Below are 27,092 nucleotides of genomic sequence, written 5' to 3'. Positions count from 1 at the left end.
CGGAATACGGCCGCGAATTCTCGTTTAACGCGGAAATATATCGTATTTTTACGAATTTAAATTCAGATATTTGAAATAATGGGCCAGCTGCGACGGAAAATTACCGCGAAATCTCGATTTACGCGGAAATATATCGTATTTTTACGAATATCTCAATTTAAAGGGTAGGCCGCGACCGAAATCGGCAGCGAAATCTCGATTTACGCGTAAAAATATAGCATTTTTACGAATTTATTGCGAATATCTGAATTTAAAGGGCCCGCCGCTACGGTAATCGGCTGCGAAAATAAAGAAATAATTGGTATTAATACGAATTTACAGCTAAAATATGATAATGATGATCTTTAAATTTTATTACGACCATACTGGGTGTCCGACCCTTTTGACACTTTGTTGTAACTTTGCTAGCTTTTTCTTTACAGATTTCGCACCTACATAGTATAGGGTAAAAACCAAGGCGGGTGGTTTACGACATGATTGTGTTGCAAGGGCTATTTACGAAAATAATAATAAAAAAATACCTACTTATCTAGTTTGTCTTTGTCGGCATATCTTTTGTTACACCCGCCGCAAGTAAAAGTAATAAAACACAACTTTGGGACTTCACAAATCGTAAATAACGAATTTCGTTTTATTTTTGGAATTCCCTGATATTTTAAGAATATTTTAAAATTCCCTGACATTTCACTGATAATTCCCGGTTCGGTAAAAATCCCTGATAATTCCCGGTTTTCCAGGTCTGTGGCCACCCTGTTGTAGCATGGATGACATGTTGCGGAAATTTGTTCCATGATTCCACTCATCTATTTGCAAGGGAGTGTTTCCTAGGATTGGATGTAAAAGGAGTTTTGTTCATTTTGTCCACGGATATTTCCATTTGTGTTGGTGGTGATGATATCTTGAATACCAGGGCAACTATACAATATTTAATCCAAATTAATAAGTACCTGGTGCATCTTCTTCTGATTCCGAATCACTTTCTGCCTTCTTCTTCTCTCCGGCCACCATTTCTGCCATCATCAGCAACTCCGCCTCAAACGGATCCGTCGGCATCTTCTCGTGGATCTTTTTGATCTCCTTCATGATGCCGCTAGCCGTGTTACGCGTGGTCGGGATGAACACGGGGATGGGGATTGGGAAGGGTATGGGAACAGGAATGGGGAAGGGCAAGGAATACATGGCCATGGGAGCCGGGACGTAGATGGGAACAGGTATCGGGATCAGAACCCTCTTTTGAAGATGATCTTCAGTTTGGCATTCTCTATTGACCATGTTGGGTTTGCACGTTATGCCTTTGGTTACCATGATGGGTTTCGCGAGGGTGCTCATGTTTTTGACTTCTTTAGGTGGGGCGGGTTTGATGATGACGTGGTTGTAGATTTTGGGTGGCGGAGGAGGCGGCGGGGTGACTGGCCGAGGGGGTGGCGGTGGTGGAGGTGTAGGGGGCCTCTCCATGGGGGTGGGCTGCAGTTGCTGCTTGCGCTCCCTCTTGCCCTTACTACGGGTGACGCTGGCCACCAGGGGGGGTGGGTTGGGGGCTGTGGCTAAGGACTGCACAGAGGAGATCACCGGCATGCCGCTTGATCGCTGGTCTAATGCTTTCACTTGAACTTTAGCTGAAATAATTAAAATGTAGCTGTAGAAGTTAGAAAAATGAAGGATATCCTCATCTTACAGCTTGAAAATCTGATCTGCTTATGGTATCATTTTTATCAATTTCTCAGAACAGACTTATGAATACGCTGGTTATACAAAACCTGCTCTCAAGTATCGGCTGATTTCGAAACAAATGTAATAAACTGTCAGGAACACATTGAAGGAATAATATTTTTATTTTTGCTAATTTTCTAAATAATATTTTATTATTTATTCCCTTGGCATAAAATGTATATTCCAGGTGTTCCGAAAGTGTTTCTTCCAATTATCTCGAAATCAACAAACATTTCTAAAGCAAGTTTTGCAACTCCATGATTTCTATGGTAACCGGATAAAAAAGAATAGTAAACAGAACACGGTGAAAGTATAGGTTGGGTTAGATACATTTTTTACTTGACTTATCTTCGGAGCGGAGTATCGCCCTGGTGAAAGACCACAATACAGAATTGAAACGTTTCTCGAAATGGCTTTAAGTTTGGTAATCTGATCTGAATAGGCAGGTACTTAATCCTCCGCACCTTCCTCTTCCCCACTATCTTCTATACCCAAATGGGGTTGCCATAATCTCACAGCAGTTGGGATTCTTGTGCGGTATCTAGTCAGATAATTTTTTAAATGTTCTGTTCAGTCATGGAACCGACTCATATTATATCCATATATCATGGTACCGTACCACTACTCCTGGTGGAGTTGAGGGTCCGCCTGGGTGCTCCGGTGGGCACGGCCTGCTTGGCGCTGGCATCCCCCTCCATGACCAGCGGTGTCTTGCTGTACTGGCCCTGGAAGGACATGACGCACTGGTACGTGCAGAAGTTGCGCACAGTCGCGTCCGACATGGTCAGGTGGTACTGTGCCTGCGAGTTGCGCTTGCATTGGTCGCATTTTATTCTGGAAATTTACTTTCGTTATTAATGGATTCGTTGAAACTGATTTTGCACGATTTTAGAGGCAACTTTGGAAATTATTTGCGAGTTAATGATAATTATGTCTCCAACTAGTCCTAGCGAGAGCTCGTACAGATGTCGTCAATGTTTGACCTCTATTAAAAAAAGCATACAATTGACAGACTTAAATTAAAATTACAAATGACTGATTTACGTTGGAACACAAATTTGTCTTGCATAAATTAAAAATTTTGATCCAAAAATTATTCGGTTTGGTAAAGTAGTTTGGCTCCAAATCCAAATTTAAGTTTTGTATGAAAAAGACAGCCCAGCCATTACGGATGAAAAATTCTTAAGTGGGAACTTTTTAAACGAGTTTCACGGTACTCATTTTTAAGAAAAGTGTTATCGCCAATGTACATAAGGCTTATCGACTCCTAGGCCCCACACAGGTCAATTACATGTTCTGGGCTTACTTTAGACAAACTGACGAGTCCACAACACACTTCCATGGGTATGTATACCTCTTGGGTAGTTAACAGGGCTAGGACATTAGAGCTGCATTACCTTCTAGAAGAAACGGCGGTCACTGAAACCTGGTAAAGCGTCAGACAGTTGAGCGAGCACATCATCATGGACTGGCCGTTTTCGAGGGTCCGCTTGATCATGTCGAAGTTGTACTTCTTGACCTTGCACCAGTCGCAGGGCACGATGTGGCGCGAGTTGCTGATGTACACGTTCATGCACGCCTTGGTGCAGAAGCAGTGGTTGGCCGCCTCCGTGTAGATGGTGTAGCTCTCGGCCGACTTGCGCTCAAAGTATTTGTTACACCACCGGCATTGGTCTGAATAAAATATTTAAAATTATCAATTTGAATTTTTTTTTAAATACGAAGAACATTTTCAGGTTACGAATAACCAAACTATATTTTCTTTAAACACCTACTACTACCCATTACAAGTGGAAAATATTGCTTGTGTAATGATAGAGGACTTGGCAGTACAGGAATTAAAAATAATATATCAACACTGCAAAAGGATAAATGTAGTATGGCGCTTTAGTCATTTAACCTTTCCCCAGCGATGATATGGCCTTTTCTGATTTTTTTTTAAATTTCTAAATATAATAGTAATATGGGATCTTTTCAAATTTTTTTTACGGGGTTTGCTGTAAATTTGTTATGTTTCAGTTAAAGATGGTGGCCGTTTTAACCTGCCGTGTACCGAAGCTGAAGGGCACAATAAAAAAAATATTTCTCTGCATATTTAGTTACAGTAGAACCTCGTTACTTCGAAATCCACGCGACATCAAAAATCAAATTTCGAATTCCCATGTAATTCGAAATTTTATGAAAATTTTTTTTTTAAAAGATGCCGAAAATCGTGTTCCTCGGCTGCCCCTTCAAATTCGGGTAGTATCTTAGGAGTAAATTCGTATTAATACGAATTATTCCCGTGTAAATCGAATTTTTGCAGCCGATTACCACCGCAGTCGGCCCTTCAAGTTCAGTTATTCAAAGTAAATTCGTAAAAATACCACACATTTCCATGTCAATCAAATTCTCGCGGCCGGTACTTTAAATTCGGATATTAGAAATAAATTCGTAAAAATACTATATATTTACGCGTAAATCGAAATTTCGCTGCCTTTTTCGGAAGCGGTCGACCCTTTAAATTCAGATATTTGATGTAAATTGGTAAAACTATCTAATTTTCCGCATAAATCGAATTCCCTCTGCGGATTTTTGTGGCGTCCGGCCTTTTAAATTAAAAAATATGAGGAAAATTCGTAAAAAAAATAGGTCATATAAATCGAAATTTGAAAATTATTTTTGCCCGCCCACAAAAATTTATTTACGTAATTTGAAAAAAATTCGGTTCTTTGCAAAAATAAATCATAAAATTTCACAAATCAGTTATGCATCGTTCTAATTAGTATTATTATTTTGTAAATCTGAATTGATTCACACTGGAATGTCGTATTTTACGTGGTTATGCATCGTTCTAATTAGTATTATTATTTTATAAATCTGAATTGATTCACACTGGAATGTCGTATTTTTACAGATTTATTTCGATTTACGTGGTTATGCATCGTTCTAATTAGTATTATTATTTTATAAATCTGAATTGATTCACACTGGAAAGTCGTATTTTTACAGATTTATTTCGATTTACGTGGTTATGCATCGTTCTAATTAGTATTATTATTTTGTAAATCTGAATTGATTCACACTGGAATGTCGTATTTTTACAGATTTATTTCGATTTACGTGGTTATGCATCGTTCTAATTAGTATTATTATTTTATAAATCTGAATTGATTCACACTGGAATGTCGTATTTTTACAGATTTATTTCGATTTACGTGGTTATGCATCGTTCTAATTAGTATTATTATTTTGTAAATCTGAATTGATTCACACTGGAATGTCGTATTTTTACAGATTTATTTCGATTTACGTGGTTATGCATCGTTCTAATTAGTATTATTATTTTGTAAATCTGAATTGATTCACACTGGAATGTCGTATTTTTACAGATTTATTTCGATTTACGTGGTTATGCATCGTTCTAATTAGTATTATTATTTTATAAATCTGAATTTGTTATGAAGCGGTGTTAAGTCTTATTTAAAAGTAATTATTTAAAACACCTCTTCAGAACAAGTACCATTCATAGCATTAATTTTGATTAAAATTATAGAGAGCACGGTCTGGCAACAAATAGACCGCCGGGCAGTCTATTGTTTGTTTCCGTTTCCTTTCGCTGGGTACTCTGGAATTGTTACACGAGCGGGACGGCCGTGTAATGATCGCACAGTCAATTAGATTATAATTCATTTTTACCCTGGATGGGCGATCGTATTAAAAAAGTGTACATCAGTATTCCTGATGCGGGTTATTCGGTTCTTTTTTACAAAAACCAAGTCGGTGCAGGTTCTTTTAAATAAACGTCCGTATAATGGTTCACCGTGTGTGTGTTCGTGAAGATCACAAATAATGTTCTACTGAAGTTTATATACGCGATCCCTTGCAAATCGTTATTCCGCGGACTCCGGGAAATGAAGCATTCACCTCAAGTGGCGCGATACAAGCCGTATTTTTCTTAATAAGATACGGATAATAAAATCACAAGCCCGGACGGCACCCGCTCAAGTAATCTGCCGATCAGCTCAATGGATGGATTCGCTCCATTAATGTTACATAAACGATAGACCCGATACGCTCCAGAACCGCTTATCAGCCACCTTGTCGGAGACGCTGGACCCGTCTCCTGGACCAAAGCCCTGATGGTGCCAGCTCGATCTGTCTGGGACAGACCACCGCCGGCCGTATGGAAGCTCCCCGCTCACTTTCCGTAATTAAGTGGTTAATCAGTTTTAGATAGAATTAAGAACCAATTTTTGATCCCTGGGGGTAAGTGCCGAGTCATAATATGTAACATGTTTACTTAAATATATTCTCCATGTTTTATAATGTGCAAAAACAAAACTACTGCTTTCATTTCACTACAATCAGTAGAACCTGTAATCCTTTGTGTGCCCATGCCTTGGCGACAGTTTCATGCTCTGCCCATCCCGAACATTACTCGAGGACCGAGTATTGGCGCGCAGAAAATCTGCAAAGTTCGGGATGGCATTTAATATAAAATATGGCCGGTAACAATTGGCGCCCAACGTGGGGCGAAAGATCGTCCCATTTCAAATCCTGAGTGTAAATAGACCTGAACCACAGGAGTGCTAAACCTTCTAAAAGATCAGGAAAAACGCGTACAAGATGATCCTGGTTAAAATTTTTTGTCCTACATTTCTCCTCAATTAATAGTAAGAATTCCCTTACACTACTTTTTCCGTCATATTTCAGTTTCCAACCGTCTACGTTATTTGAGTGTGAGTCCCTATAAATAATCTTCGTTTGTTTAATTATGTGGGCTTTCTTAATGGTTGTGTCGTCTAATTCAGAATCCGATGATTCAGAATTCACTTCACTTATAGCAGGTATTTTAATCTCTTTATTATAAGCGCGCGCCTGTAAACGTAACTCATGAGAAGTCGACGATGGATCAATATTCCTGTCTTTAAGTTCTTTAATGAGAACCTCCTTCGAAGCCCCATTGATATTTGGTATTGGTATTGGTGAAGACATGATTACGTTCTTTGATGTTCAGATAGAAAGAAAGAAGTAAAAGAAGAGAAAAATAAATATTTAATTTTTTTTGTTTATAAAACAAAAGAAACTCTTCATTGACGGCTGTAGTATCATTAGACGTAATATTAGCTCAACTTCTATTGTACGATTGTGAAAAAAAACAAAAAAAAATTGTTAAAAAAAATATGCTCCACCCTAATGAGAATTGCGAAAAATGGACCACCCTATTATATTGTGAAACGTTATTAAACGTCGGCCTAATGTAATTGTCAATCAAAGATATCATTTAATTTGGGCGAAAAAAAATGACGTAGGTATGTATATAAATAATATTGAGTGTTTGTTGACTTACGAGTAATTAAAACGCATATCGATTGTAATGTGGACTTACAATTTGTATTGTAGAACGCCGACATAAATGTTTTTAATATTATGTATATTAGCGTAAAAATCTAATAATATTATAAAACGCAAATATGCCTTGATCAAACAAGTGAATTGTTAGGTAGCATGGGATATATAAACTGCCCAAATCTTGGAATGCACGGTGATACTTTCCCACTATCCCCGTATATTCTAGGTTTCTTAATATATACTTATGTGCATATTGTATACGTTCGCCCGTTACTTAGAAAGTGAAGATGTACCGGTCCAGTACATCTTTGTTTTCTAAGCAGTTTTTAAAATTTTATTATTAAGAATTGAATTTTACCAAATATATTTTTGTTTAGTTTATTATAATTATCTTGTCATGTTTGGAAATGGTATACTTATGGTAGTACTCTTGATATTTTGTTTAATAATTTCATAGTAATTAATGATACAATTATAAGAGCTGGTTCAGCATATGTCTTTTCCGTAAATTCCTTCTATAACTTTAGTTATATTAAGTAAAAGTAGGTTTTATCTATAAATTAGTACAATAATACAATTTTCTACCAATTGCACCATTTACAACAATGGATGTATACAATTTTCTACCAATTGCACCATTTACAACAATGGATGTATACAATCTTCGACCAATGACACCATTTACAACAATGGATGTATACTACTACTAATTGCACCACATCTATAAGATTGGTTGTTGACAGTTCCACTCGATTAAACCACCTTACACACCTGCGTGCGTGTAAAGGTTAAAAGTTTTTCTACTATTACGAAATAATGCTTTCCAAGGATGATTATTTTGTCTTATTGTATAAATTCTCTTCGAAAAACTTACCCAATAACCAGGTCAGGTAGAGTAGATAGAATTTCTTCGAAGTGTGTTTTATCTCCAACGGAGAAGTAGACTCAGTGAAAAGTGAGGGTTGGTTTACCTCCCTAAAAAAGTATGCCTGAGTGGCTTATCGCCCTATTAAAGGGCCAGTGAAGCTTTAACGCTTAAGTTGTTTAGATGTGTCGAGAAGAACAATAATATTTTATTATATACCTACAGGTTTACCTACAATTTTGTTTAAGAATATTTTCCGTCACAGATGTAACGCTAACGGCAGTCTTCGACAATCGTCAATTTATCATCACCCGGTATTCCGATACTGTGGGTGCTTGCAGACTCCGTTCACGTAATATCTTCTAAAATTTGTAATTAAGTTACATTAATCTTAAGTTATCTTTAAGTTCTAGAATGGCTGAATCGCAGGCTCAACCATCCGGCTGCACGCTCGATGGGTGCGATTGGAGCTGCGGCACACCCATTCATCATAAGTTTTGCTATCCAAATCGTAGATTTTGTCTTATTCCTTACTTATCTTACAAATTATGATGCTCATGTATAATTGTTGATTGTTTTTTTTTAGAAACCCAGAGGATCTTTTCAAGCTTAGTTATTGCAGTTGTAGTTTTTTTTAGAGTTGTATTAATGTTTGGGGACAAACATTTGTGTGGCGCGGGGGGTAATGTTATGAAGCGGTGTTAAGTCTTATTTAAAAGTAATTATTTAAAACACCTCTTCAGAACAAGTACCATTCATAGCATTAATTTTGATTAAAATTATAGAGAGCACGGTCTGGCAACAAATAGACCGCCGGGCAGTCTATTGTTTGTTTCCGTTTCCTTTCGCTGGGTACTCTGGAATTGTTACACGAGCGGGACGGCCGTGTAATGATCGCACAGTCAATTAGATTATAATTCATTTTTACCCTGGATGGGCGATCGTATTAAAAAAGTGTACATCAGTATTCCTGATGCGGGTTATTCGGTTCTTTTTTACAAAAACCAAGTCGGTGCAGGTTCTTTTAAATAAACGTCCGTATAATGGTTCACCGTGTGTGTGTTCGTGAAGATCACAAATAATGTTCTACTGAAGTTTATATACGCGATCCCTTGCAAATCGTTATTCCGCGGACTCCGGGAAATGAAGCATTCACCTCAAGTGGCGCGATACAAGCCGTATTTTTCTTAATAAGATACGGATAATAAAATCACAAGCCCGGACGGCACCCGCTCAAGTAATCTGCCGATCAGCTCAATGGATGGATTCGCTCCATTAATGTTACATAAACGATAGACCCGATACGCTCCAGAACCGCTTATCAGCCACCTTGTCGGAGACGCTGGACCCGTCTCCTGGACCAAAGCCCTGATGGTGCCAGCTCGATCTGTCTGGGACAGACCACCGCCGGCCGTATGGAAGCTCCCCGCTCACTTTCCGTAATTAAGTGGTTAATCAGTTTTAGATAGAATTAAGAACCAATTTTTGATCCCTGGGGGTAAGTGCCGAGTCATAATATGTAACATGTTTACTTAAATATATTCTCCATGTTTTATAATGTGCAAAAACAAAACTACTGCTTTCATTTCACTACAATCAGTAGAACCTGTAATCCTTTGTGTGCCCATGCCTTGGCGACAGTTTCATGCTCTGCCCATCCCGAACATTACTCGAGGACCGAGTATTGGCGCGCAGAAAATCTGCAAAGTTCGGGATGGCATTTAATATAAAATATGGCCGGTAACAAATTGATTCACACTGGAATGTCGTATTTTTACAGATTTATTTCGATTTACGTGGTTATGCATCGTTCTAATTAGTATTATTATTTTGTAAATCTGAATTGATTCACACTGGAATGTCGTATTTTTACAGATTTATTTCGATTTACGTGGTTATGCATCGTTCTAATTAGTAATATTATTTTATAAATCTGAATTGATTCACACTGGAATGTCGTATTTTTACAGATTTATTTCGATTTACGTGGTTATGCATCGTTCTAATTAGTATTATTATTTTGTAAATCTGAATTGATTCACACTGGAATGTCGTATTTTTACAGATTTATTTCGATTTACGTGGTTATGCATCGTTCTAATTAGTATTATTATTTTATAAATCTGAATTGATTCACACTGGAATGTCGTATTTTTACAGATTTATTTCGATTTACGTGGTTATGCATCGTTCTAATTAGTATTATTATTTTGTAAATCTGAATTGATTCACACTGGAATGTCGTATTTTTACAGATTTATTTCGATTTACGTGGTTATGCATCGTTCTAATTAGTATTATTATTTTATAAATCTGAATTGATTCACACTGGAATGTCGTATTTTTACAGATTTATTTCGATTTACGTGGTTATGCATCGTTCTAATTAGTATTATTATTTTGTAAATCTGAATTGATTCACACTGGAATGTCGTATTTTTACAGATTTATTTCGATTTACGTGGTTATGCATCGTTCTAATTAGTATTATTATTTTATAAATCTGAATTGATTCACACTGGAATGTCGTATTTTTACAGATTTATTTCGATTTACGTGGTTATGCATCGTTCTAATTAGTATTATTATTTTGTAAATCTGAATTGATTCACACTGGAATGTCGTATTTTTACAGATTTATTTCGATTTACGTGGTTATGCATCGTTCTAATTAGTATTATTATTTTATAAATCTGAATTGATTCACACTGGAATGTCGTATTTTTACAGATTTATTTCGATTTACGTGGTTATGCATCGTTCTAATTAGTATTATTATTTTATAAATCTGAATTGATTCACACTGGAATGTCGTATTTTTACAGATTTATTTCGATTTACGTGGTTATGCATCGTTCTAATTAGTATTATTATTTTGTAAATCTGAATTGATTCACACTGGAATGTCGTATTTTTACAGATTTATTTCAATTTACGTGGTTATGCATCGTTCTAATTAGTATTATTATTTTGTAAATCTGAATTGATTCACACTGGAATGTCGTATTTTTACAGATTTATTTCGATTTACGTGGTTATGCATCGTTCTAATTAGTATTATTATTTTGTAAATCTGAATTGATCCACACTGGAATGTCGTATTTTTACCAATTTATTTCGATTATTGTCGAGAAAATTCATTTTACGTAGTAATTCGTTTGTCGTAGTTTCCGAATTTACACCAAATATCTGAATTTAAAGGGTCAGCCACGACGAAACTCAGCTGCAAAATTTCAAAGTACGCAGAAATATATTGTGTTTATTTATTATTTATTAACGCCCTATCGGGCTTTTGCATAGTAAATTGATAGTATACGTATGTAAGTGTAACATGTACAAATGTACATGGATAAAATAGCTAAATATAATTTATTCATAAGGTAATTAGAAAATAAATTTATGTAATATACTGATATGTATTATAAAACAAATGTTTAAAAAAAGAAGAAAAATAATGTGTGTTGTATCTATAGAGAAAAAAACTAATAAGTGATGGCAAAATACCAACGCCGTAATTAATATTGAATTTAAATAATAGTACTTGAAATGGTAAAGTAAATCAAAGTATGAAGACAAGACTTTTTTTTTAAAGCTAATAAATAATACAAGTTAATAACTAGCAAATACATAGTTCTGAAATTAGTTGCCTTTTGAAACTCACAAAGTTATTAACACCAAATATATCAATAAGTTCACAGTACATATTTGTTTGATGAATTCTTGGAATTGGTGAATACATAGAGTAGTTAGTATTGAGGTTATTGTTACATTTAAAAGTGTCTTTGTTTCGAGTTTGTCTGGCAGGTACATTCATATAAATTAATTCCAATAACTCAGGGCTGTCAATGAGAGATTTGATAATTTTGAATAAAAATAATATATCAGTTAGAACTCTTCTATCCGATAGTTTAAGAAGTCTGGTTTCGGTACGTAAGTTATTATAATTTATAAATTCGATGAAAATATTCATTTTAAAATTGATGTACCGAAGAAATTTATTTTGTACCTTTTCTAAGGCTTGAGAATGGACTTTGTAGAACGGTGACCATACTGTTGAATTATATACTAATTTACTTCGTACCAATGAGTTAAAAGCTCTGGCGCGACGGAATTCAACTGCAAAAATTCGATTCACGTGGAAATATGACGTATTTTTACAAATTTACTTAAAATATCGAAATTTAAAAGGCCGGCTGCGATGAAAATCTGCCGAGAAAATTCGATTTACGCGGTATCATATTTTTACGAATTTATTTTGAATATCTGAATTTTAAATGCCGGCTTAGATGGAAATCAGCCGCGAAATCTCGATTTACGCAGAAATATATCTCAATATAAAAGGTAGGCTGCGACCGTAATCGGCCGTGAAATTTACGCATAAATATATGGTTTTTTAAATTTACTTCTAATATCCAAATTTAAGGACCGGTCGCGAAAATTTGATTCACGCGGAAATGTGTGGTATTTTTACGAATTTACTTTGAATAACTGAACTTGAAGGGCCGACCGCAGTGGTAATCGGAAGCAAAAATTCGATTTACACTTCAATAATTCGTATGTATTAATACGAATTTACTCCTAATATACTACCTGAATTTGAAGGAGCAGCTGAGGAACACGATTTTCGACGTCTTTTTTTTATTATTATTAATAAAATTTCGAATTACGTGGGAATTCGTTGATTCGAAATTAAATTTTTGATGTCCCGTGGTGTTCGAATTAACGATGTTCTACTCTAATAATTAAGATAGAACATTAATAGAGTGAAATCTGAGTTTTTTCATTCAACTCTTGTCTTGTGAGATAATATGGCAGTCTATCTTCCAAGGACTTATTTTCCTGCCGTCGATAGAGGAAGTAACTGGATGAAGTTAAGAGTTAAAACAAGCTATTATTCATTGAAAACAATCGGAAGTTAAATGGCTAATTAATTTTAGTACAAAATATTGATACAAGGTAATGCAGTGACAGTAAATTGGTTAAAAGTCTTACCGGGGAAAACGTGGTTGACAAACTTAAAGGCCGCAAAACAAGGCTCGGAGCACAGCCGCACAGAACTCTTATTGTCGATGGCCACCTCTAGCTGGGTAGGCTTCTCCTTGGAGCAGACTGCACAGCGAGCCCACACGGCGGGCGGCTCTGGGTTCTTGCTCATCTGGTCAAACTTCTCCACGCAGAACTGCGAACAGAAGTCTTTGAACTGTCCCTTATCCCCCACCGGGGCGAGGAATCCTTCGTACCCTAGCGAGATGTCTCTCTGACAGTAGCAGCAGATCTTCAACCCCTTTTTGAACTCTTCCAAGCAGCTGGAACAGCAGAACTGGCGGATGTCGTAACCGAAACGAACGCAATATTTGCCTAAACTGGTAATGGATACTTCATTCTTGCAGTTTGCACAGTGCGAGCCATGCTGGTTTTGGTATTTCCCCAGACAGCCTTCGTTGCAGAAGTCCATGGTCTCCCAAGAAAGGTTCTTATCATTGCCCAAGTATGGGGCGGAGCACAGGGCGCACATCCTAAAGAAACTTTTATCCCGATCGGCTCTGGCCGATGCCACTTGCTCCGGTGTCTTGGCTACCATCTTGTTACCCGAGTCCAGATACTTGTCGGTCGCATTACTGATCACTTTCAATTTAAGCATAGGTTGTTTCACTTTTATGACCTTTCGCTTCTTGACTCTGTAAATGCTTGGAGTGGATTTTTGCAATGCCGTTACGCAAACAGGAGAACAAAGATATTTCAGTTCTCCTTCTATAGGAACTTCAAAGATGCACATCTTAATTTCCGTGCAAAGCATGCACGTAGCTTCCTTTTCAATAATTTCCAGGACGCATTTCTTTTTCCGGCTGATGGAGTGCTTCTCCTTGGCTTCGCCGATGAAAGCCTTGAGACAGTTTTCTCCACAAATATACTTGTCGGCCTCGTCCGATATCTTATAGAAGCAATCTGTAAGAGAGCCACACTGGATACAGGCAATTTCCGTCGGTCCCACTTCCTTGATGAATACTTTCTTCTCCACAACGATGAATGATTTGTGGACTTCATTAAACAGTTTGGAACATTCTGCGGAACAGATGTATTTGATTTCTCCTTCCACAACTAATCTAAAGGAGCACATTTTAGATTCTATGCACTGTACACAGGTTTCTTCTATTTTTGAGATTTCTTGGATCACATTGTCTGCTAAGTTTTCTAGTGCGGGTTCTGCTTCTAATTCCTCGGCTTCCTTATCTTTTTCTCCATCTAAAATTAATAAATATATTAGTTTAAACTTAACCCCTCAGGTTCATTTGTTACGGTCTCACAGAAATCAATATGTCTTCCTTACTGTCATCGTGAAAAATAATTTCTAAACAGTATTAGAAAGAGAAAACACCTCATTTTATATTCAAATCCATAAGTTAACCACAGAAAGATTAAAATGTACACCTCTATGCAACCAAAGGTTCCAACCATAATTTGAGAAAAATATATTTTGTGAACTTTTTATTAATTATTTTTATAGTAAATACCATAAGGTGAGGCGACAAATATGTGTTTTTTTTTCGCTATCAGTAATTTTAGTTAGAAAAAACGTAAGGTGAGCCATTATTAAAACTTTTTAAAGTTTCTTTACCTATCGCTGGTAGACCGTCATCCAGATCAATGTCCTCGTGTAAACTGTTGAGTTCATTCTCATTACTTGTCCCTTCCTGATTATCTCCATTCTCATCTGTTGTCATCTCTCCCTTCATCTGGCGTAGTCTGCCGAGACCATCATCTTCCTTGTCCGCTGAATCTGTAAATACATATTTTTAATAAAATAAATAAGTTATTTCAACTCCAGAATGTCTATCTACTTTCTACTATCAGTTCTATTCAATTCAGTCTTATTTTAAAAACATTACAAAATTGTTAAATTTAGTGCGTTATTAAAGGAATATTATATAAATATAACAGTGAGTATCAACTATACCAGTAGTAACAGACCATGCCTTTTAAGGGCAGCTTCATTGAAGCTAAATATGTGCATATCCAAATTAATTCTGTTCAGCAGTAAGATTGGTCTCAGCATTGACTTGTACATTGGCAAGTTAGTCCTGCAGGCTGTGGAGATCTATGTAGAACAGTCTATATTGCCGTTGATGGAGATAACTAGAGAGTATTTATCCCAAATATCCACCATCAGTCTGAAGAAATGTCTACTCATATACACCTACAGCCTACCATGTATATCCAAAGATTCGATGGACACATAGCTCGCCATACGGAGAACTCTAATCTTGAGATAATCTGGCTCTCCATGCAGCGCAGGACCGTGAGTGGAGGAGCCTCCATCATCAGGGCAATTGGAGTGGGGTACCTATCCTCGGCAATGAGACAGCCAGTCAAGAAGAAGATTGTATAATAGTACCTGCGACCAGAGAGTCGAAAGCACTGGCTGCGCTATCCACTTCCTTGGAGGTGTTCTTGGCGGCCAGCGCGCGCTGTTTATCTGCCTCGGAGATCTCTCGCTCCGTGTCTGGCAACAAACACACCTCCTCGTCAGCCCCCTGCCCTGCGGTCAGATCAGCCACGCTGGACTCGTCAACTAGACTATCGTCTGGAAAAAATATCAATATGAATATATTACTATAAAAATATTACTTATAAAAAGTAAACACTTATTGATAAAATTTATACTAAATGATTATTTTAAAGATTGCACTTTTAAGATTCTCAATTTTCCCCCAAAACACTTGACGCATTATAACTCTTGTTCAATGCTTCCAAAAAAACTCACTAAATTCGTCATTGTAATATCACTAGCAAGCGCATATTGTTTCACTTGTAAAATCACTGGCTGACCCAATTGAAGAGCGTTTTTTCAAAACTCGACATCTGTATTATGTCGGAGGTAAATTTTTTTGCGACCATTATTTTTTTTTCAATTGCATGTATCTAAGTGAGTTGTAGATATTATTGTTAAAAAGTGTAAGTTGAACATAAATACAAAAAACTAATTTTGATGTAGCTTAACTGTAACATGAGACTGGGTAATTGAGTTTTGATAAAAATTCTCCTCAATTGTTATTGGTTTCAGTTGTAAGATTTCACTTGACGTAAATCAGTGATGCAAAACCCGCAGACCAATTCATATGGCCTGCAGGCCAATTTGCCCACATGGCTATAGAAAAAAACTAAATGTTAGCAGTAATTTTTGTCAATCTTACCGCATGTCCTAAATGGAACAAAATTTGAAGGACCAGTTTACAACCCACGAAAATCGAAAGATGCCCAGAAATGTGAAAACATGAATTTTGCTGTCAACCCACCGAGGATATATATGATATCAGCGGTATCAGCTGATATCAGCGGTATCCCCACTTAAGGATTTTCAAAGGTTTAAGGTTAAAAAGTACTTCATGAGGGTTCCAATTTAAGCAATGTTTTAATCTCAGTTTTCAAGGAAAGAAAAAAACAAAACTTTTTACGTGGAAACCTAATTTCCTGCTATCACAGTATTGTAATTTTGGAGAAATATGGAAAAATGTGTCTATATTTCGAATACTAGAGTTAAAAAAATAAACAGGACTCACCAGGTGCTTCGTCTACATGCGAAGAGTCATTAACATCATCATCAGCATTCGTATCATCATCAATGTTGGACTCCGTGTCAAGTTCGTTCACTGCGCTTCTCCTTCGTTTCTTGCTGCTGTCGTCGGCTTTACTACCACCGTCATCTTTCAGAAGTTCATCAAATGGATCCAGTACCTGGAAGTAAATAAATAATTTGATTTAACAAGGTTGCATTTCTCTGATAATGTGGTGTTGGAGAAGCATCTGTAAAATGGGTAACCGATGTTTTGATTGTAAGCAAAAAGATTGTATGTAAAAGATCGTAATTATTTGATCATAAATTTAAAAATGATTGTAAATAAGAAAATTATGTTAAATACTCAATTTTATAATGATCATAATTACAATTTGATTTTAATTTTACTTTAAAGAGATTGTGATTAAGAAAATTATCAAATCAAACTTTTTTTTTTTTTTTTTTTTTTTAATTGTGTTTATTTCTTGCTAGAGCAATCCCGATGAGTTACAGAACTCATTTTAGGGCAGGAGGAACAATTCATATGTAGGAGGTAGTAGGTATAGTTTTACAACGGGGTCAATCCGCACCAAATCATCCAGAAAAATTTGGATTTGTCACCCACCATCTCAGATTTTGATGAAACTTTAAATTTTTAATCCTTCCATATAGATAAGAAAATATACCAAATTTTACCTTCCTACCTCAACTCGTTTTTTTTTTTATGGGCAGTTGAAGTTTGGGCAAAATAAGCGTTTTTACATATTCCGAGCACTCCGGAAGAGCTTGTACCTTCAATGAAAAAAAATTGTATCTTTGTCATTTATAGTGCAAATGCAATGAAAATTTTCAATATTATCAAGAAAACTATGCTGATTGCAGAAAAAAATAAATAAACCCTTTACATTTATCTACTTGACTTTAAAAAATTACCAAAAGTAATTTTTTAAGTAATTTTTGGGACGGAAAAGGTACTTTACAAAAAAGCAATATCTCGGGAAGGTACAGTGTTAATGAAGTAATTTTTTTTTTTATTCATATATACAAATAGCATAGAATCACATACAAAAATAAAATTCATGGCATTTTACTTGCTTCAATAAATAAAATCCATTTTAAACTTTTTTCAAACTTTTTGTAATTTTTTTTTTATTCTTATCTACAATAAACATAGTACAACCTAAAAAAATAAAACTCCTGGTATTTTGTGTGCTTCGCAGTGTAGAAACGTTTTTAAAATGAGAAATCTTAATCATACAGAATTGTTCCAAGTTTTTTAAAATCTAGATACTGTATTTGCAAATAAAAAAAGTCAAACTTATTCGGTCCTTTACAACATGCTGGTAAGCTTGCAATGTAAGCTTAAGGCACCAACAAAATAATGTACCTTGTTCCTTACCCTGAATGCATACACCATAGCAATATTTTATAACAAGATCAACTTTTTAACTCTTTTCAATACAAAGTTAACTCTTTAAAAAACAAATACAATAAAAATAAAACAGGCAATGTAGGATTAGGTTAAATGAAAGTACATTACAATAATATTGTTTACAAATAAATGTTCAAGTTCATTTTTTACTTTTATTCTTGATCTGACCCATAAGATGGTTGAACTTTTGATCAGCATGATGAACGTCTTTTTCAAGAAAGTAGTAAGCACTTCCTGAACCTTTTGTTGTGGGAGGGTCAACGATATTAAAAATATTTTGTAGTGGAACAAAACAAATATCTTCTTTTTGATGTGGCCAGTAAAAGGATGGAGCTGGGCCAAAAGGATGCATAAACTTGATTGATACATCACACTCGTCTTCATCTTTGGAAACCACAAGTCCAAAAAACCAATGGTTGTCATATACGCAAGCTACATAAGAGTTTGTACAAATTTGTACCATACTTAGTTGCTCAGAGCGATTTCGTTCCCCACTGAAGTTAAAAATCAAAGCATAATCTGAATCTGAATCAAGTTTATGCATCCTTTTGGCCCAGCTCCATCCTTTTACTGGCCACATCAAAAAGAAGATATTTGTTTTGTTCCACTACAAAATATTTTTAATATCGTTGACCCTCCCACAACAAAAGGTTCAGGAAGTGCTTACTACTTTCTTGAAAAAGACGTTCATCATGCTGATCAAAAGTTCAACCATCTTATGGGTCAGATCAAGAATAAAAGTAAAAAATGAACTTGAACATTTATTTGTAAACAATATTATTGTAATGTACTTTCATTTAACCTAATCCTACATTGCCTGTTTTATTTTTATTGTATTTGTTTTTTAAAGAGTTAACTTTGTATTGAAAAGAGTTAAAAAGTTGATCTTGTTATAAAATATTGCTATGGTGTATGCATTCAGGGTAAGGAACAAGGTACATTATTTTGTTGGTGCCTTAAGCTTACATTGCAAGCTTACCAGCATGTTGTAAAGGACCGAATAAGTTTGACTTTTTTTATTTGCAAATACAGTATCTAGATTTTAAAAAACTTGGAACAATTCTGTATGATTAAGATTTCTCATTTTAAAAACGTTTCTACACTGTGAAGCACACAAAATACCAGGAGTTTTATTTTTTTAGGTTGTACTATGTTTATTGTAGATAAGAATAAAAAAAAAATTACAAAAAGTTTGAAAAAAGTTTAAAATGGATTTTATTTATTGAAGCAAGTAAAATGCCATGAATTTTATTTTTGTATGTGATTCTATGCTATTTGTAGATATGAATAAAAAAAAAATTACTTCATTAACACTGTACCTTCCCGAGATATTGCTTTTTTGTAAAGTACCTTTTCCGTCCCAAAAATTACTTAAAAAATTACTTTTGGTAATTTTTTAAAGTCAAGTAGATAAATGTAAAGGGTTTATTTATTTTTTTCTGCAATCAGCATAGTTTTCTTGATAATATTGAAAATTTTCATTGCATTTGCACTATAAATGACAAAGATACAATTTTTTTTCATTGAAGGTACAAGCTCTTCCGGAGTGCTCGGAATATGTAAAAACGCTTATTTTGCCCAAACTTCAACTGCCCATAAAAAAAAAACGAGTTGAGGTAGGAAGGTAAAATTTGGTATATTTTCTTATCTATATGGAAGGATTAAAAATTTAAAGTTTCATCAAAATCTGAGATGGTGGGTGACATGGCCTGGATGATTTGGTGCGGATTGACCCAACGGTATTTTGATATCAAATATAAGTTTCACATTCAATACAGCATAAAAATTTAAAAATTAAAATAATGACATGTTAAGTAGAACAAACAACAATAGAAAACAAGTACAGAAAGAAAGAAAAAAAACATGGATAAGATACAACAAGAAATGACAACACAGTTACATATTTTCATTTTTAAATGTAGTTAAAAAATGTTAAGTTTAGGATCTGACATTTTTTGCCTACGATCATTTGATTACGTTCAATTTGATTACAATCATTTTGTTTACGATCATTTAACCTGTAAAAGTAAAATGTACATACTAGTTCTAGGCAGAGATTGTATGCATGTCATCGAAGATTGTCCTAAAGTCTTCCTTCTCACAGGTCTTGTATGAAAACGAAAAAGACAGAAAATACTAGAATGTTGAATGTCTTTAATCATATTCCTATAAACATCTCGCGAATGTATATTTCTTTAGAATTGTATAACTATTATGGTATTACTAGTTATAAAACAAGTAAAAAATATATTAAATGCCTTATTTCATAAAACGCAAACAATGGTAATAAAATTCGCACAGGATGAGGTAGTTATTTAACATTAACAATTCTCATTATTATTAAACATTATTTAACATTTCCCACTATCCCAAACATATGTAAACCAAATTACATGTATACAGTAACAAAACAAAATAATATATTCAATAATTTTATAATAGCCCCTTTGTACGTAATCTTTAAGTATCTGAATACGTCTGTCTCGACACAGGTGTACCCTAGTGAGACAGATGTCGAAAAATTTATGTAATAAAACTTTATATTGATGAATAAATAAAAAATAAATAAAAAATTACATACTTTTATTAGTCAATAATTTTACTGTAAAAATAATATGATATTATCGTGATGATATGTACGTACGACTTATAATGATTGGTAACACTTCGAATTCAATCGTTCACCATAGTGACACCACCATAGTGTCCCGGTAAAATAGGGCCTTTACTTACGGTCATGGTCAAAGTGTTTGGCAGGAGAAGGAGTGGAAGGTCACCGATAGTGACGTAAACAAGTGCATACACACCTTTATGCAGAGCAGGAGTGTGATTGGAGGATCTTGGTTGGACAAGGTAATTGACGTGGAGATCAAAATACTCAACGTTGAGAGAACTACTAAAAAAGACATGCCCTATGAAGACATGAAAGTCGAAAACCAAAGTTTTTGAGGTTCACTAAACTCAGGAAATTACTTAATGTTAGGAATGGAAACACAACTGCAGCAGATATCGAATCTACAAATCTGCAATCTCTCGAAAACAAATAAATGCAAATAAAATAATTACATTTACCGAGGCCGTGTAAACCCGAAATAAAATACTGTTCCAGTGCAGATATAGCCTAGTTGTTATTTATGTACTTACTCCAAATTTATTAATGCGTAACTAAAAACTTGGTGACATTTATTTGATGATTTTAAAATGAAAACTTATTTATAGTAATCATTGTTGGAATTGAAATCTTGTTGCTAGCCAAATAACCATCATTACATTATAAACACGCTGCTATCTGCCGCAAACTCCATTTTTTTGTTTAGCATTTATTACAATACTGGCTAAAAAAAAAGATGGATACCTGAGAATCAGTCTGTGACATTTCGGCAGTGTCGGGTGCACTTTCAAACTCTGGGTTTTCTCGATTATCTTTCTCCGGTTCCTTTTCGTGCCTTTTCTCTTCCGAATCCATTTTTGCTGCATCTGAAAATCATCAATATGAGTGTATTAGTTATGTCACGCGGTATGTAGCTGAGTTGACAAATGCTATGGGTTCCCACCAGATCAATTCCTCCGCCAGTCCGCCATCATTGCACAAGCAACATTTTCCATTTATAACGATGGTAGTAACGATAGTAGGAGTTTTTAAAATATTGTCAGATTCACTGCGACTCACCGCTAATCCATATAGATAAACCAACTCTTATTGTAAATATATTATGCAGTAACTTCCTCACTAATCCGCCAATACAAAACCGAACAAGTGTCTGATTAGTGAAAATGGCAAAATAAACTAAAAATTAAAAAAGGAATTTTCAAATTTAAAAAAAAGATGTAATGTTTATGCTTCCGCGAAGATTCCATTTTGTATACTTCTATAACAAAAAGTGTGGCCGAACGAAAGGAAAAACATGTGACAGTTTGCTAGAAAACACCTCTGGACTAACTAAAACAATCAATAATGATATTAACCCTGGTGACTGGTAAAGTTGTAAGCTAGATGGCGGTACAGTCACTAAGTGTGAATAACTCAACCGTCTGTGTACAAAGCTTGGCACTCGAGCCTACGCATGCAGCGGACTATTGAATTTGCTATACGAATATGGGAAAATTATAGTGCTTGATTTTGTGCTTTCAATTAAGGCTGGCCGCATACATACGTTTTCCGTATTCGGACATCCGAATGCACGGAATCAGTAGAAAATACATTAACTGCCGCACACATTCGTTTTAGTTCCGAACGGAACAAATTCCTTACGCACGTTCCGAATGCAAACCGGCCCGTTCGGAGAAACCGAATGGAAAAAACCTAATGACGTCATGTGGAACGCAGCTCTTGCATACACTTTGTATGTGCCGACGCAAACGTTCGGAAATTTCCGTTCAGTAATTCAGTGTTGCCAACGGATCTTGACCTAATATCGCCGTTTCTCATACATAAGGTAGCGTAAAGTAGCCGAATTTGCTGTTAGGTGGGACATGTTTAAAATTGATGTTTTTACGTGAAAATAAAAATTTCGTGGTGGGGTGGGTGGCTAGAGAATTTCAAAAAAATAAAATTTGTCCACAGAAAATAAAAAAATTCATGAGGGGAGGGTGGCTAGAGAACATGTTTAAAATTGATGTTTTTGAAGTAGCTTAATTGGCGACCAGTCGCCTTTTAGATTTTTTCTTCGGCGCCGATTCTCGCTCTGAGTAGCCTAAATGGCGATATATCGCCCTTGTTGGCAACACTGGTACTGACGTTTATACATTCCGAATGAAAAAAAACGAACGTTTGCGATAGTCTCACGGAATTCCGAATACGGAAAACGAATTCGGAAATCGAATACGGAAAACGTATGTATGCGGCCAGCCTAATGAAGATTATACATAGTAGTTGTCGAGTAATCTAAGAAACAAAAAAAATGAACTCTAACGTAGTTTTTTCAATCTCCCCCGACGTTAATAATTGTCTTTTATATTGATAAAGTTGAAAAGTGTTATTTCAATAATCAGTGAGTATTAACACAATGTTTACGGTGGGTTTTTTAATCAATCTACGCCGTAAAGCGGGCAATTTTTATCACGTTCGCGCGCAAAATTACGTTTCGTGTAAAATAGCTATAACTTCTGAACTATTGATCAAATTTAAATAAAATTTTCAGTATTTTACCTTATTCAAAATCTTTTATTATGATCTCGACACAAATTTTTATATTTTTGAAGAAACAATTATGATATTTAAGTTTAAATTAAAAAATTTTGAAAAAACTTCACTTTTGTCGTATTGTCGATTTAGTCATTTTATGCATATTCAACATAGTATATATATTTTGTAAAATACACACCACTAAACACTAATATTGTTTGAAAGTATGAAATCGTTGGAAACAATTCCCTTTATGTAAAGGTACATCATAGAATTTACACATGTACCGGGTTTAGCTACGTATTTTGTGTACCGCGCACACACGACATCGCCTTCGTAGATTCTTATTTTTACCAGGGCCTTCAATCTTTTCCAATACATGTTTTCGCATATCCATCGATAGTCTTCCTGGAGGATCAGATTTTGAAGATTTTTTCAGATACCAGATGTTGATGGTGTTGGTTCCGGGTTTTGACTATTATCTGACGAAATCTGATCAGCCACCCAGTGCTCTGAGATTTCCTTAAAAAATTGTTTATATTTTATTTTCCTTTCTTTTACGAGTTGTACACAATAAATGAGTTGAATAATGCACAATTTATTATGTACATCGCCTACCCTTTTTGTCTATTTAGTGGTTTTTCGTAAAATAGAATAATACGAAAGATATTGGTCTGCTCGGTCAACGCCTTTCATATATTTATTGTAATCAATTATCATTATCGTAGTCCATTTTTATAGGGTATTTTTTTATGAAAAAATATCCCTTTATTATGTAACAAATAACTAACAAATATGTAAAAAAATAACTTTTCGAGCACAGCACACAAATACTTTGTACGAAATTTTTAAAGCGGAATGTAGGCAGAAAAGAAAATAGAGAACGTCTTGAACAAAACAATATCGCTTTAAAACTGAAGAAATGTAAAGATTTAAAAAAAAAACAAAACATTTATCTTATTTCAAGTGCATGTTTTATGACCACAGTCGACCGGCCACCTGACCCTAATTCCACGAATTGCCAGGTACCTAGTACACGTCTAACGAGAGCTGACGCATAATTTTTACTTCACAGAGTAACCAACATCATAATATCATCGTAATATATTGTTACTCTAAGTGTACAACGCATTTTGGGGTCTCCCGCGCTTTACCAATAGTGTACAAATACGAAATACGCTTTTAAGCGTCTCCCGCAAAAGACGCGTTTAAGCGTCTCCCGCAAAAAATGTGTTAAGAATGGGTCTGAATACTGCACATTGACTGAATAGCCTAGATTTTAATGCCACCATTATTGTGTAGTCATAATATATATAGTGTATAGTCACAATATCATTTTTCTGTGACAGATCAAAAGAAATATATTACATTGATTAAAAACTTTTTTTCCCTAAAATTAAGGAAAATTCTACGCACATCCAGCCACTGAAACCATGAGTACATATTTTAGCGCTTCTGCGAAAATGAAATGTAAAATAATAAGAATTCTTACCATCAGTTGGCGAATCTGTTTTGGCATCGTCTTTATGTTTCTTAGTTTTATCAGATGATTCTCTGTCATCTGGACACTCCTCCGGTCCATTTTGTTTTGTTTCCTTCGCTTCTCCACTGTCTCCCTTCACAGCGTCGTCTTTATCTAAATTTTTAACAGTTTTACTGTCAATCAAATTATCACCAGATTTGTTAATATCGTCTTTACTTACACTTACACTTACACTATCACTAACACTATTTAATAAATTGTCTTGGGATTTTTCTACACTTTCATCTGTGTCTTTAGGATGTTTGTCTTCTTTTACAGTTTCCGTGGGAACACTGTCTGCTTTTGCTTGCTTGGGCGTTTTATCATCTTCAGTATTAATTATGTCCTTTACACATTCAACTTTGTCTGAGGTTTCTGTCTTGTTTTCAGAGTTTTCACTATCAATATTATCAGAAGTCTCCTCAATTTCTTTTTCACTTTCAACAGCATCAACACTATCTTTGTCAGCCGATTCACTTTCTGCATTATCCAATGACTTCTCACTGTCAGCAGTTTCTACAAGGGCACTTTCTTTAACATCTTCAGAAGGACTATCAATGTTGTTTTCTACAGCTGATTTATTTTCTGCACTACTTTCTTCCACAGCAGTCAAATCATTGGATTTTGGTTTAGTTGCTACATCTGCGCTGTTAGGATCGGTACAAGATTTAGGGTCTTCTGTATTATATTTACTGTCGATAACTCCCGAATCATCAATAGGACTCTCTGCCTCGGGCTTGCCAGATGGACTGACTTGTTCGGAGTCAGGACTAACAGGCTCCAAGCCATCTGGCATGTTATCTTTACTGGCTGCCTTCGTTGCAGATGCTTCCTGGTCCTCCATATTTAGTGGCAGTCACTATGATGTCAGGCAGGATTGTAAATTCCTATACATTACTAGCCTGCAAAATAAATATAATTGTAAGTTTTTACATGAGTTAGGTCTGCTATTAAAGATAACCTCACGCCACCGGGCAAAACGGTGCAGCAATTTGCAATGTCACATTATGAAAACAATCTGACGGGACGAGAACAGGTTAGAATTTTTTATGTCAACAGGTATTGCATTCTAAGTTAATATGCAACATATTTATGTTTAGTTTATAAATTATTAGTATCGATAATTACAATAACCGCCGCCAACTTTTTAAATAACATAAAAACAAACGCCAAACAACGAAACTAAGAAATGAAATCCGAAGGGTGCTTCAAAGTGCGTACGAAATGACGTTACGAGCGAGAGGTGAATTCGATACGAAACCAAGCAAATAACAGCGGATCCCGCGCTTATCCTCAAAGACTTTTTGACAGCTTTGCATAAAATTTTCCCCATAATTTAATATTTTATCTTTTAAAAAATCATGTTTACAATATTAATTTTTGGGTGTGAGCTCAACAAAATCCACAATTATGACAGTAAATGACAAATTACCAAAAAATTAAACGTTACACAGTGCGTTCGTCGAAATTTCTTTGGTGATATTTGACAATGTGATCACGATGGAAGTACTCAACATAATAATGTATTAGGTTTTATTTCCGATAACAAGACATAACTAGAATTATTATAAAACAAATTTATGCTTTATACCTGAGAGAAACTATATTTACGAACGTTTAATGCACAACACTATCGAAAAGCACAACAAACGCGACCATTTTGTAACCAAAGGCAGCGCGACTCGCGATGTTGCCAACATTAGCATAAAAGAGTAGTTTTTATTTAGAAATAATCAAAACTATAAAGAAAACAATAATGTTATGTGCAATTAACGATGATTTTTTTACAAAAAATGTTAAATGAACGGAAATAGTGTACATAATCCCATATATTTATTTGATTCTAAAGAATCACATGTCATTTTTATTTTCTCACGTTGGTTGAACGTCTGACGCCCATTGTGGAAATTATTTTTGCTACTAGCTTCAGGGCGTCTCCGAGGATATGCCGCAAGTCGCCAACAGTGGATAAAACTCAGGAATGTGTAGCAACATAGCAACATAATAATTAACAGCTACGTTAATTCTGTATCGTTCCCCCGCAAAATAGCTTTTTCTTAAGATTAAAATAAGTTTTATTTTTATAGATGCTTTTCTCACTAAATACCACATTTAAATGACAATTATGTTTCACTTATTTGACACATTTTCCTAAAAATGAAATATTTCAATTCCCATTTACAAAAGGTTTACAACCAATGACCTTCGAAAATAAAAGTAGGTACTTATTTCAAAGAGTATCCCAATCTTGTCAGAACATCGGCATCGTTGCATTAATCATAATCCTACATTATAATATTATAGGTAAGTGAGACATTTAAAATTTATAAATTAAATAAATAAAAAATAAACATCAAATGTATCGTACGTTAAATTTAACGTACTAGTCGAGCGGGGCGGGGGGAGGGGGGGTTCAAACAACCAAAAGATGAAAATCAAATGTGCCTACTACACTGTAAGTTAACATGAACTAAAAATTGTTGTATTACATCGACGTATTGTAATACTGATCACCTGTTTCATTTATTTATTGTTTTTGTGTTTAATTCG

General features: G+C 35.1%; 1 protein-coding gene across 2 annotated transcripts in view; it reads right to left on the bottom strand.

Annotated features, from left to right (window-relative positions):
- Positions 1 to 26,219, bottom strand: part of woc (zinc finger protein without children) — a 38,612-nt gene extending 12,393 nt beyond the window's left edge. Inside the window, exons 1-10 of one of the 2 annotated variants that reach the window (XM_089640410.1) lie at positions 26,134 to 26,219; positions 24,513 to 25,444; positions 21,251 to 21,372; positions 16,468 to 16,642; positions 15,303 to 15,491; positions 14,526 to 14,687; positions 12,902 to 14,152; positions 3,108 to 3,384; positions 2,330 to 2,544; positions 948 to 1,616 (exon numbers count right to left, since the gene is read on the bottom strand). In XM_089640410.1, the coding sequence (XP_089496536.1) occupies positions 948 to 1,616; positions 2,330 to 2,544; positions 3,108 to 3,384; positions 12,902 to 14,152; positions 14,526 to 14,687; positions 15,303 to 15,491; positions 16,468 to 16,642; positions 21,251 to 21,372; positions 24,513 to 25,386 (3,934 nt within the window). In that variant the 5' untranslated portion in view covers positions 25,387 to 25,444; positions 26,134 to 26,219. The remainder of the gene's footprint in view (positions 1 to 947; positions 1,617 to 2,329; positions 2,545 to 3,107; positions 3,385 to 12,901; positions 14,153 to 14,525; positions 14,688 to 15,302; positions 15,492 to 16,467; positions 16,643 to 21,250; positions 21,373 to 24,512; positions 25,445 to 26,133) is intronic. The other variant, XM_089640409.1, reaches the window with a different exon arrangement.
- Between the last annotated feature and the right edge of the window lie 873 nt (positions 26,220 to 27,092).

Source organism: Hesperophylax consimilis, chromosome 15 (assembly GCF_061612785.1).
Source record: "Hesperophylax consimilis isolate HC1 chromosome 15, BYU_Hcon_1.0, whole genome shotgun sequence".
NCBI lineage: Eukaryota > Metazoa > Arthropoda > Insecta > Trichoptera > Limnephilidae > Hesperophylax > Hesperophylax consimilis.
Note: the sequence above shows the minus strand (reverse complement) of the source record. Positions and strands in the feature narration are given on the sequence as shown.